The 12,687-nt window shown below is 54.0% G+C and overlaps 1 protein-coding gene across 1 annotated transcript in view; it reads right to left on the bottom strand.

The window, feature by feature from the left end:
• The window catches only part of LOC144719556 (arginine-glutamic acid dipeptide repeats protein-like), a 53,174-nt gene that overhangs the window by 14,525 nt on the left and 25,962 nt on the right, over positions 1 to 12,687 (bottom strand). The window contains 10 exon segments of the mRNA XM_078595591.1: positions 670 to 844; positions 1,679 to 2,457; positions 2,459 to 2,941; positions 2,943 to 4,313; positions 5,044 to 5,151; positions 6,472 to 6,582; positions 8,268 to 8,329; positions 9,180 to 9,374; positions 10,577 to 10,669; positions 12,154 to 12,322. Of these exon segments, the coding sequence (XP_078451717.1) occupies positions 670 to 844; positions 1,679 to 2,457; positions 2,459 to 2,941; positions 2,943 to 4,313; positions 5,044 to 5,151; positions 6,472 to 6,582; positions 8,268 to 8,329; positions 9,180 to 9,374; positions 10,577 to 10,669; positions 12,154 to 12,322 (3,546 nt within the window).

Here is a 12,687-nt window from a genome sequence, read left to right as displayed (position 1 = left end):
CATCTTGAGTTGCGTCCACATTCAGACACAAATTCACACCGTATTTTATTGACATTGAAGGAACGATGTTGTACCTGGCCAACTCGTGCTATGTTAAGAGGGCTCGGGTTCGACTCACAAGTATAAGACTGCAAGTTAAAATCCTGGTCAGGGATCACCTCAGCCCATAATTCTCATCACCATCCTTTGGGGCAACAATGGTTGTCCAACGGAGAGACTGGCTCATGCAAATGGGACGTAGAATATTGACTACCAACTCTGGGCCACCACTTTACAACCTAAAATTTGGCAGTGGCCTGTCTTTCTTTCAGGCAATAAGACCCCTGGATAGATAAAAGCAGCTATGGTGCTCTTGGCATCATGGGGTGCCACGGTGGCAAGATATTAACTACCTCGCCCGGTATACAGGAGATCATAGGTTCAATCCCGACCCTGATGCCTGGATGATTGGAGTTTACATGTTCTCCCTGTGGTCACATGGATTTTTCTCAAGGTCCTCCGGTTTTTCCCTCCACATTTAGAAACATGTGCTTAAAGTACTTGGCTGCTATAGATTTCCACGTGATAAGCCACTTCGTTAAGCCATCTGAAAAGGAGCTGTATCGCTCAGTGGAACATACCTGGTAAAATAATAAAAATTAGGAAAACAATTGTATAGTTTAGACTCACGTCGCGCTCGCGCGCCTCCCTCTCGCGTCCGTCGCGTTCCCTCTCCTCCCGCTCGCGCCGCAGACGCTCCGCGCCGTCCTCACGCTTCTTGGCGAGCTTGGAGCCCGCAAGGGGCTCGAAGCACAGGTCAGTGCGTGCACACGAGTTGTAGCCGCGGTCCAGGTGCTTCGTGAAACTGCGCGAGTGGGGGCGAGGGAGGGGTCGGTGACAGATAGACGCATGTTAAAGTGGCTGTCTCTCTCTCCCAATACAAAGACTGGGATTCCCCCTCCCGCCCCTCGTTAGACTAACAGACTGTTGGGATCTAAGTGATGTTAGCGAGAACCTTTGAAGGCCAACAAAGCACACGAGGGAGCGGTGTGGCTGGCACCACTCCTGGCCGCCTTTGTCTCTCCGGTGCGGATACTTAGGCACTGCACAGCGCCAGGTACAGCACCACATCAGGTACTCATTTAAGGCTGAATCGACCAAGAAGAGGCCCAGTAACGGTTCAAATATTGCTCACCTATGTTGAGGAAATCCAACTCGGGTTTCCGGGTTTGGAGCATGGCATGCTACCCATCACAATACCGCTTCCCACAACATTCATAGACCTCAACATTATATGATAAACAATCTAATGATTTTCTAGAAGAGCTTGCAAGCTGACACTTAGCAAAAACATAGAATATATGTACACAAATCTGAAAAAGATTTGGCAACAAATATTTTAGAGCTAGTGAAAGTTTGTACTTTGAGGCTTGGAAGAATGAAGATATATTTAAAAATTATTTCAAAATCCAAAAACATGAGATGGGGAGAGGTATCGACACCATCCTTACAAAGGTCGATTAAATAAGCACAACTCTGTATCTCGTGAGCAAGTGGTTATACTTTTGGGAAACTAGTGCCTGCCATGGAAATGTACAAAATTTAACCATCGAATCAGGGCTGCCCCACGCCCAGACTTGAATAAAAACAAATGTTACATGACAGCCAGAGCAGACAGAGAAAGTGAAAGGTGCCGTACCGTGCGCTGGCGCTGACGTGGCTCGGCGTGTCCACAACGATGGGCTCTGGGGAGGGGGTACGTCGCACGGGAGGCGGGGGACTTCCGGGAGATCCCGGCGACTCCTCCGCCGCCATGGAAACTGCCGCCCCCACTGCCCCCGTAGCCGATACCGAGCCCCCTCCCTCCTCCTTCACCATGCCGAATCCGGGAGGGACGGCCGAAGGGAGGGCGGACGGCGCCGATGAGGAAGAGGACGAAGCCGTCGCGGACGGTGGCGGCAGAGATGATGCGGACAGGCTCGCCGGGGCGCAGCTAAGCGACGACGAGGAGACGGACGCCACCGACGCCGTGAGGGACAGGGCGGCCGCCCCCGCTGACCCCATCATCGAGGCCGATGACACGGCGCCCATCCCGCCCACATTCGACATCAGCCCGGGATTGGCGGCCAGGAACGGCGGGATCCCACCTGCTCCTCCGCCGCCGCTGCCGGAACCACCTCCGCTCCCGCCCTGCGGCTTCCCGCCGTAAGCCAAAGCCTGAGGGTCGCCCAGCGAGTGCGGGCCGGACTGGGTGAGGGCGGGCGGGTGCGCCGGCCCCATCATGGATCCCCCGCCACCGCCGCCGCTGAGTGGGCCCGGGTAGGCCGAAGCGAGGGACTCGCCCAGCGTGGCAGGGCCGCCCTGCTGGCCCGCGGCACCGCCCTGCGTGAGCGCCGGTGGCGGGTGTGCCTGCATCTGCAGTGGGGGCGGCAGCTGAGGTAAACCCTGACCCGGGCCCATGCCCTGCGTCGGCCCCCCCGCCGCCGACGCCGCCGCCGCCTCCCTGCGCAAGGGCCGACAGCGGCTTCAGGGCTGGCGGCGGCGGCAAGTTCAGGTTGGGTGGGGGCAGCTGCCCCCCAAAGTGGCCCGCGAGGGCGCCGCCGCCGCCACCGCCGCCGCCGCCACCGCCACCGCAAGCTCCACCCGACTGACCGCTTGAGTTCGATTGCTTTGGTGGCAGAGGTGGGATGGGAGTCGTGGGCGGGGGAATCGGAACGCCCGAATTGGCAGCCATGTTCGAGGGCAGGTTCTGCTGCTGTTGTTGTTGCATGTTTGCCGGCAGGCAAGACGAGAGGCCCTGCATAGGGGCACCGTGCCCTCCCGGTGGCGGTGGAGGCACAGGCGGTGCCTGGCCCTGCGAGTGCACGCTCATCGGGTGCTTGTGCATCGCACCACCGCCACCGCCGCCGCCACCGCCTCCACCGCCACTCAGGTGTGGCGCCATCAAATTTGGGGGCCCCCCCCACTCCGCTGCCGCCGCCGCCACCAGCACATATCGACATGCCGCCACCCGGCTTGTCGTAGGCCGAACCTTGCCCCATTGCGGCCAGATTTCCTTTGGATGAGCCAAAGACAGACGCCGCCGAAGAAGGAGGCAGTGGCAGAAGCTGAGCTGGCATCACTCCAGCCAGAGGCGGCGATGGTGCGTGGACCCTGGCCTGCTCCACATGGTGCTGCTGGTGCTGGTGGTGATGGTGATGCCCACCGAAGTGCGCAGAGGCGTGGTGATGCTGCTGCTGCTGCTGCTGGTGGTGGTGTTGGTGCGGGCCGCGCTGGTGGTGTTGCTGCTGTAGGTGGTGCAACTGGTGGTGCTGGTGCTGATGCTGGTGGTGGTGGTGGTGCTGGTGCTGGTGGTGCTGCTGGCTCAGGTGCGGCAGATGGAGCGACGACGACGAGGACGACGATGACATAGACGACGAAAACGTCTGGGACATCATGAGGCCGCTGCCGACACCGCTGACGCCGCCGACGCCACCACCGCCATAGACACCGCCGATGGCCTGGGTATGCAGCGACAGCGACGAGGAGAGGGATGACCCCGAAGAGGAGGACGAGGACGACGCCGACACCACGCTCATGCTCGCCGCGCCGCCCGCACCACCGCCGCCCACGACGGACACCGATTGCTGCATGGAGCTTACACCGCCACCAGACACCACCGAGTGAAACGCCTGCGCCACTGCGCAGCTGCCCATGGGGGCCACGTTCATCTGCGCCACCGCTGCTGCCGCCGCCGCAGCGGCAGCCGCGGACGGCGGTCCGCACGGCCCCACGTTCGCCACCGCGACCGGAGGCACCCCCCCGGATGCGCCGCCGCCACCGCTGCTCATGGCCACCTGGCTCAGGCTGGATCCCAGACCTCCCATCAAGGTCGGCATGTTCAGACCGGCGCCGCCACCGCCGCCACCACTGCTACCACTACCGCCACCTCCGCCGCCGCTGCTGCCGCCACCACCAGACAGGAGGCTACTGCTGATGGAGGTTGAGGTGCCGCCGGGAGGTATGGCGGTGTTGGAGCCGAGTCCGCCGTTTGTGGCCGGGCTGCCGGGCATGAGGCCGCTGATGGGGGCCATGAGGCAGCCGCCCTGGTTGAGGCCATTCGCAGCGGCGGGGGCTGGCGGCGTGACGGTGGAGGAGATGGTGGGCACGATAGTGGCATCGGCGTTGTGGGTGGAGCAGTCCGAGTCGGACTCGGGCTCGGGCGGGCTCGGCAGGCTGGGTGAGGTGCTGCGGTTGTCCTGGTCGATGTCTTTGAGGTCGTTGATGAGGTCGTCGTTAAGGCTGGGGGCGTCCGAGCTGTCGCCCTCCGAGGGAGATCCCGGCGGAGACGTGCTCTGTGGTGGGCGGACACACACAGGGATGTCACGTACACAATGTACACACATATCCGTCATATATTCACCACGTCTGCATGCACACATCATATATACACACAATGCATGTAACGATGGATTAATTCATACATAAATGCACCAACACAGAAGTACAGACACTGATACCCCTCTCCACTCATATGAACTCGAGGCTGCAGGGTTCAAAGCACAGTGCAAAAACCATGCATACATACATACACCTACAACAGCATAGAGACCACGGTGAATAATGCGCATTCATACACATGCCCATCTTCTACACAAGTGGAAGAAAAAAAGACAGCGCCACCTGAAAATGCGGAGCAGAACAATCGATGGAATACACGGTCAACCGCTGCCCACCAAGACGACTGAACGGTGGCACCAAAGCGATTCATCGACTCACAACCAATGCCAGTCAACAGATAGAGAAGCTAGAAAAATCACTCGCTTATCTCTCTCCGCAAGACACCGCACTACGGCGTCCGAGCCGAGCCAGGTTAGGTGCATTGCCGCTACATGGTCTCAGTCTGGATGCCCACTTTACACAACCAGGTGAGAGCCTTGCTATGCCTCAAGCGTCTTTGTCACGTCACAGAGCCGCGGCTAGAGGCCCTGAGCCCTGTGTGCGAACAGCTGTGCGTGCGACGCCTCTGCCACGGGGAGAGGCGGAGACCGCTCGTTGGCGCCGGGCCAGAGGGCACAAACTCACGGGCGTTTTGGGCTTCTTGGGCTTCTCAGCGTCCTCGCCATCAGAGAGGCTCTTGTCACGCAAGCGCTTGCCGGCATGCGGAGGTGGCGTCTCCGCCTCCGGGGCCTTCTGTGGCATATGCACACAAGCATACAAAGATCCCCTCCCGATCCCGTGTAGCCTTGATCAGACTGTTGGGGCATGTGCTGTTGTAGCGAGTAGCACCTATGAATTCCCGCATGGCACACTAAGGGGGTGGGTGGCCAGCACCACCACACCCGGGCTGCCCTTTGCCTCCCCAGTGGCGATGTTTGCACACCGCACCAGGTCTGAGTGATGATGGTAGCGAGGATGACAATTGTAAGATTTTTTAAAATAAAGGTTGCTAAGCACAGGGCCAGAGGCTCAATTAGGCAATCGGCCAAGAACTAACAGCACTATTGACAGTGTGCTTCTTGAATTGAGAAAGGTTATAAGAAGTTGTGAAAAGAGACAATGAAGAGACAGCATGAGAAGAAATAGATTTTTCCAAGACGGAGGTACTCTGCAAACCGACCGACTACCTTCAGAGATTTGTGCATGAAGCCATCCAGATATATAAACAGACACAGAAGATGGGTATAAACTGAGCAATCATTGGAAGGATGTTATTAACCAGGTAAAGTCTTAACTGACTGTGAAGTTTCCATCCTACCTGCCTATGTCAGCTGTTATTTCCGACTCTGTGTGTGTCTCTCTCTATGCCTCTCTCTTAGATCTCTCATGCTCACATGTCCTTTGGATTGCACCTCTCAGTCTCACATGCCTTTTGGATTGCACTTTCATGCTCACGTCCTTTGGATTGCACTCTAATGGTGCTAATCTCTCATTAACACTGCTGTTGTGAGCATATGCGGGCATGATACTCTTATGCGGCGACAGAAGCTCATTCATGCTAATCTCCCTCCCTAATCAGCTCTCTCCCTAATCTCCCCCATTAACACAACTGACGTGCTTACGTCCGTGGATGGAATTCCTTACCAGCTCAGACCCCGCTTGCTTGCCCATCGTCACGTATATAACCTTGTTGTAACAGCTCTCTCGCTGGTTCAGCAGTTCCACTGCTGGATTATATTTTTTCCACCTGAGGACGACCGCTTGTGTTGCAATCGAAACGTCGTGATCTATTTTACCTCATATACCTATGTGACTTTACCGAAAGAACCAAAGAGTATGGATTCCTGCAGTCACGAAAGCTTCAAATCAAGATAGAATGAGAAGAGTTTTGACCTGCAGTGTGGTGGTCGAACACAGTATGGTCGATGGGATGGTGACGTTAAGGGATGAAGATGATAATGACACTGCCGCTGGTGTCACTGATGACGATGCTGCCGCCGTCCACGCCGATGCTGTTGCTGACGCCGATGAAGATGATGACGACGAAGGTGATGGTAGCGGCTGTGCCATCACCTTGCTGTGTTTGTCGAGGTCCGTGCTGTCCGTGCTGGTCGCCCCAGGCGATGTGCGGCCACACGCGCGGGAGTCGTCCGCTGTTGGCTCCCCAGCCTGAGCACGGGCAGACTAACATGCGGGGACGCACGGGGAGGCACGAGGAAGTGTGGGGATACGAGGAGAGGCACCATGACACGTAGAAGGTCATCGGCACAGGCAGTCATATAGAAGAACACAAGAAGTACAGGAAGGCACAGGGAGGAGTGGGGAGTTACAAGGAGGACCAGAGATACGCAGGGAGGTGCAGAGGTGCATGAAGTGACATGGAGAGAGACCGGTCAACATGGGGATGTAAGGAGATTTACAGAAAAGGACGAGGAGGGATGCAGACAAATGGAAGCACCGACAAAGGGGGATGTATGCACACACTTGCACGCACATTTCACCACGCGTACAAAGACAAAAACCCCCCTGTGTAGCCTATATAGACTGTTTGGGCAAGTGCTCTTAGCAAGCACCTATGCTCACGAACACAGTCATCGCACATTTAGGTACACCCGTGAACATTTGCATACAAACTTGTATAACAACAAAAACAACCGCCATTCGCCACTAAGTGGCGGTGACGTCACCACGACGCTTGTGCCAGGCTAGGTGCACGTTGAGGCCACGTGAAGTGTCGAACGCCCGCTGGCACGAGGTCACGGGACAGAACCAGGTGCCACGGGTCGATTGACTGAGATGAATGGCTGATGCACCACCTGTGCCACCTACTGTGCCAACTTGCTGTGCTTTAGCCACCCGGCGCTCCGCTCATTTTTTGTGAGCTGTTTAGGCATGCGGTGACTGGGCATGCAGGCTACATGACCCAGCCAACGCAGCCTTGCCTGCCGTAGAAACTCACCGATGCGACTTTGTCCAGATTTCTCAAATATTTGTGAGCTCCTCACATAATACAGCCTGGTTATACCCAGGATGGATCGTAGGCAGGCCAGCCTAAATGTTTTTAGCCGGGAGGGAATGACTGTGGCCGAGAAGACCTGAAGCTTCGTGTGGAGCGACAGACCAGGTAGCTTCCACACAACGTTACGCAACCGATGAAAATATGCCGCTCGACAGATTCGGAGTTAGACCTCTGCTGTCAAACCGGAGCCGATCATGAGCACACTGCCCAGGTATGAGAAACACTCCACCCTCTCCACAACTGCCCCATCACCAATTGGGAGTTGTGGGGTGGAGTGTCCAAAGGTACAAAATACCCAGGCAGGTGCTTAGTTTTGGTGGGGCTGCTGGTAAGGCCCCACCTCTTAGTGGCAAACTCCAGGTTCAACAGCAGCGCCTCCAACTCCTCCTCTGAGTGAGCAGCAATTACCAGATCATCGGCATACATAACATGGTTGAGCAATAGGGAGCCATCCCTTGACCACACCCAGGCATCGATCAGCCTCCCAATGTATCTGTACCAGATGGAAATTCCTCCGGTACAGCGATTGAAGGATTCACGAACTACGTGGTCAAAATAGATGTTAAATTATGTGGGAGCCAGAGGACATCCCTGTCGCACCGCAAGGTGTACAGGGAATGACTCCCGGCCACGTAGTTTAACCCGGGCCCGCTCACCATCATTAAGGTCCTTAATGATCGTGAGCAAGAGGGTCAGGGACTCCGAAAGCTCGAAGAACAACCCAGAGCCCAGGCCTACTAATGGTATCATAGGCCTTGACCAAATATGTATACACACTAACACACACATGCTCGTCATGCTTGTCACTCTCGCACGTGCACATTACTGTGTCCCCCATGTCTGTACTCACTGTTCGGCTGCGTCGAGTTCGCATGCTGTGTTTTCCAACGGGAGGAGTTGCAGCGCCTCCGCCTGCAACAACCACAACCCGAGTCAACCACCTGCAGCCACCGTCATCACCAACCACCCATACCCAAACACTCGTGCAAACACAAAATCGCATACAACAGCCACCAGTAACAATCTTAATCAATGTCACTAACACACACAGTGATGACTGTGCGGGTTTTTTTTTACTATTTTTTATTTTACCAGGTAAGACCCACTGAGCTATATCGCTATTTTTCTGAAGGAACCTGGCCACAAATGAGAGCTCGACAAAGTGGCTTATCACGTGGAAATTTATAGCAACCATGGGAAGAACATTCAAATATATGGGATTGAACTCATGACCTCCTGCATACAAGGCGAGGGAGTTAACATCTCGCCACCGCGGTGTGTGTTAGTGAGATGGAAGGTGGGCAAGGAGTGTCTAAATAGCTAAGCAGGTGGGTGAGTGAATGATTTAGTGATGGTGAGGAAGTGGTTGAGTGAATATGAAGGGGAGTTGAACGAGGAGTGAGACAGGAAGTGAACCGAGTGAATAACAAGGCGAGCGAGTGAAGACTTAACAAGTGTGAAAAAGCAGATGAGCAAGCAACCAATTGTGAGAATGAATGAACCAATGATGCACGCGTGCGAGTGAGTTGCATGAGGGACCGAGCTATTGAGGCGAGCGAGTGAATGAAGAGGTAAAAGCGCTGACAAGCGGGTGGCGGCAAGAGAGATTACCTGAGAAAACTGGTGAGTAAACGAGGGAGGGAGTGAGTGGGCGGGCGAGTGATAAGACAGGAGAAAACGGTGAGCGTTTCATTAAAATTCACGCACAGAGGGGAGCGAGCAAGCATGCGATTGAGATGCAGCCATGGGCTTGAACTCTGACCTGCACTGCCGGGCACCCCGGGCCCCTGGTTGTTGGGGGCGGTGGCGTCGTCGTCCCGCACGGGTTTGAACATGAACGGCGGTGGTGGTGCCTGGTGCTGAATGGGCGGCATCTCCCCGTACTTCTTGAAGTACAAGCGGCAGTCGTAGCACAACAGCAGGCGGTCGCGCCCGCCGTGATGCCAATCGCGCGACGCTGTACAAGACAAAGATCCCCCGTATAGCCTTAACAAACTTTTGGGGCAAGCGCGATTCGGGAGCACCTACGATTGCTGGCATGGCACATGCCTGGCCACCTTTGTCTCCTGAGCGGCGATGCTGACACATCGCACCAGGTACTCATATGAGGCTGATACGACCAAGAGGTGGCCCGGGACTGGTTGAGATAATCGTCACTGGTGTTGGCCGAATACAATTATCTGGTAGCCGGGTTCATAGCTCAACACGCCTATATTATCGCTCCAAGCAGAAAGATCCCCATATATCCTTAACAGACGTCTGGGACAAGTGATATTAGCGAGCACCTATGAAATGCCGGTACAGCACACGAGGCGGTGAGTGCCCAGTACCATGCCGGGCCACCAGTTCAAATCACCATCACTGGTGTTGGCCGTGAGCAGGAATTTAGCTCAGTTATCTGGGTTCAAAGCGCAGGATGCTAACCGCTACACCACCCTCCCCACGACCTCACACACAAGCATGTACATGATTGCAAAGGCACACACCCATTCGTACGCGGAAATACAAACAAACGTGCTAATTATTTAGATTGTTGTGGCTGTTTACGATTCTGTACGTTGTGGTTGATGGTGATTGTTGTGGCTGTTGCTGTCTTGAGGTTGTTTGCAATGGTTGTTTGGTTTGCCGAGATTGTGATTGTGTTCACCAAGGTTGTGTGTTTTTATGTTGTGCTTTAATAGTGATGTGGTTCTGGTGAGGTTGTTGGTCGTGGTTGCTGTTGTTGTGGATGTTGTGGTTGCAGCTGCCATGGTTATGGCTGTAGTTTCTGTTGTTAGTGTTGCTGTGGTTATAGTTGTTGTTACAATGTTTGTAATTGAAGTTATGGTTGTGGCTGCTGTAGTTATGGTTGCTCTGATTGTAATTGCTGAGGTGGCTGTTGGTATGGTTGTTGTGTTTGAAGTTAACTTAAGATGTGGCTTATATGGCTGCAGATGTTGTTGTTGTGGTTGCTGTGATAGTGATTGTAATTGCTGTAGTTGTAGCTGCTGTAGTTGACATGGTTGCAGTGATTGTGGTTAAATATGCTGCAGTTGTAGTTGCTGTAGTTGTGGTTCTAGCTGCCAGGGTTGTAGTTGCGGTTTCTGTGGTTGCAGCTGCTGTCGCTGTGGTTGCAGCTGCCATGGATGTGGCTGTTGTTGTTGCTGCCGCCGCTCTCACTGGTGGTGAAGCAATGTCTGCAGGCGTAACCACGCAGCTCCTGGTCACTGTCTTCACTATCAAAGTCGTCCTCACTCGCAGAGCTCAGATCCACTGCAGGGAGACATGGGAGACACGAAGACACGACCACAGAGATACATGGGGGGGGACACAGGGATACGGAGTCACGGGGACACAAAGACACAGGTATGTGTTACAATTACCATTATCTTGATTAGCAAACAGGGCCAGTGGGCTCAAGATTCCCACAGCAAGCTTACAAAGGCAAGCGAGCACTCAACGGGCTGCGTGTCCCACTTTCCAAAGAGAAATACACATTTTTAGCAGAACGGCCTGTGACGAAATGTGCTTGAAATTGTTGGCTCCGAATTATAAAATATATGGAGGTTTATTTTCTTTGTCTACCTGAGATATATGTGCGTGTGTTGCTGGGAAGAACTTTTTACAGGGTTTTTACAACTTCTTTTTGAATAATAAAGTGGATAAATAGCAGGTCGTAAAGGATGTTTGCCCAAATAATTAACAAGGGTTATGGGTCCTTTGAAAGCAAGGTGGGAGGGGGGAACCAGCTCAAGGATCAGAGGGAGGAGGCAACGGTTACACAATAGGTTTTGTTTATGCCGTGGTGCCTTACACTGCCATAGTTGCGTGCTGCAAATGGGGCCTCTTGCATAGGGCAACTTTTTTTTCATTAAAAAAAACTAAAGAAGTGTACGTTTTATACCTTGCCAAAAAATATTCGGGGGGAAAAAAAGTTTCACAATCGTGTCCCTCCTGCTGTAGCGGGAAGGGAGGAGAAACGTAGCCAAAACCCACAGACGAGATGAAAGAACAAGCGGTGCTGTGGACCGCTCAAGGTGCGGCCTGGCATGGGCGCCGATTCTCAGTAGCCGTGAAAGCGCAGCAATTTAAGAATAAACTAAACGAAAACGAGCGGCAGCTCGCTGCTTTTCTAAACGACAGCTGTGGAAGGACGCCGCCATATTTAATCTGGCCATTCGCCTGCCATTACAACAGCAAAATTGAGAACAAAAAAACACGGCACATGAGCACCGGGGTCATGCTACAGCCACGATGCAAATGTTGACTAAAATTACACAGACTCGAAAAATAGAAATCTGAAAACACTCTTGTAGTATCCACTAAAGTTATGGGGCCTTCGGCGTGAAATCTGAACATCGTGAGATCTAATTCCAGGTAAGGGATCAACTAGGCCAATGATCCCTCCACCACTTTTACAGAAAGTCGAGGGATTGATAATTATGGTGTACATATATATATCTGTAGCCTGTTGCCAATCTACTGCTAGTTGGTCTCGCTATACAATGTCAGTCATGGCGGTTGTTTGACCATACTTCACCATAATGGCTGGTAAGTGTCGGTTCGTGAAGGAGGATATAGCCCAGGACCAGTTTTGGTTAGCACCCGCCACCAATGTTAGCCGAGGTCAGGAAACAATCTCAGGTCATCAGTTTGGTAGCACAGTTCGCTAACCACTGCGCCACCGCTCTACCCAATTACACTGCGCATTAACAGGACACACGACGATGAGGCATGAGCTGTGTGCACATGCGTACAGAACTCGCTGGAGGGCGGCCGTGATTGGCTCGCTGGGGGCGTTGCCGTGGGGATGGTGCGGGTCTTGATGCGGCGGAACACGGCCTGGCGGCGGTGACGGCGGTGCGGGCGCGAGTGCGACGCCTCGGGCGTCTTCTTCCAGTAATAGTAGAATGTGACGAGCTCGCCCTGCACAGTGCAAGTTGGCAATTGTTGGACGCGACCTCTCAGAGCGTCAAACGCTTCAAGACTCAACCACGGACGACGAGACCATTCCACCGCTTTCCCACCGGACACATCAGAGCCACGCCAGCATTGGTCCCTCGCGGTACGGGCGGTGGTTGTACCAGATATTTGGCATGCTGAGCCAGAACCAAACAGTGTAACTCTTGCGTCACAATACTTCTGAATCTGGCTCAGGGCCAAGCAGAGCCAGGTTAATGATTTCCGTCATAAAGAGCATCAGTCATTTTACTTGATGGTGTAAAACTGATTTCACAAGTTCATTGACTAGGTCAGCGACACAGTTCGGATTCTGCAGTTAAAAAAACAAC

The sequence above is a fragment of the Lampetra planeri genome, chromosome 6, assembly GCF_965212315.1.
Source record: "Lampetra planeri chromosome 6, kcLamPlan1.2.h2, whole genome shotgun sequence".
Taxonomy (NCBI): domain Eukaryota; kingdom Metazoa; phylum Chordata; class Hyperoartia; order Petromyzontiformes; family Petromyzontidae; genus Lampetra; species Lampetra planeri.
Note: the sequence above shows the minus strand (reverse complement) of the source record. Positions and strands in the feature narration are given on the sequence as shown.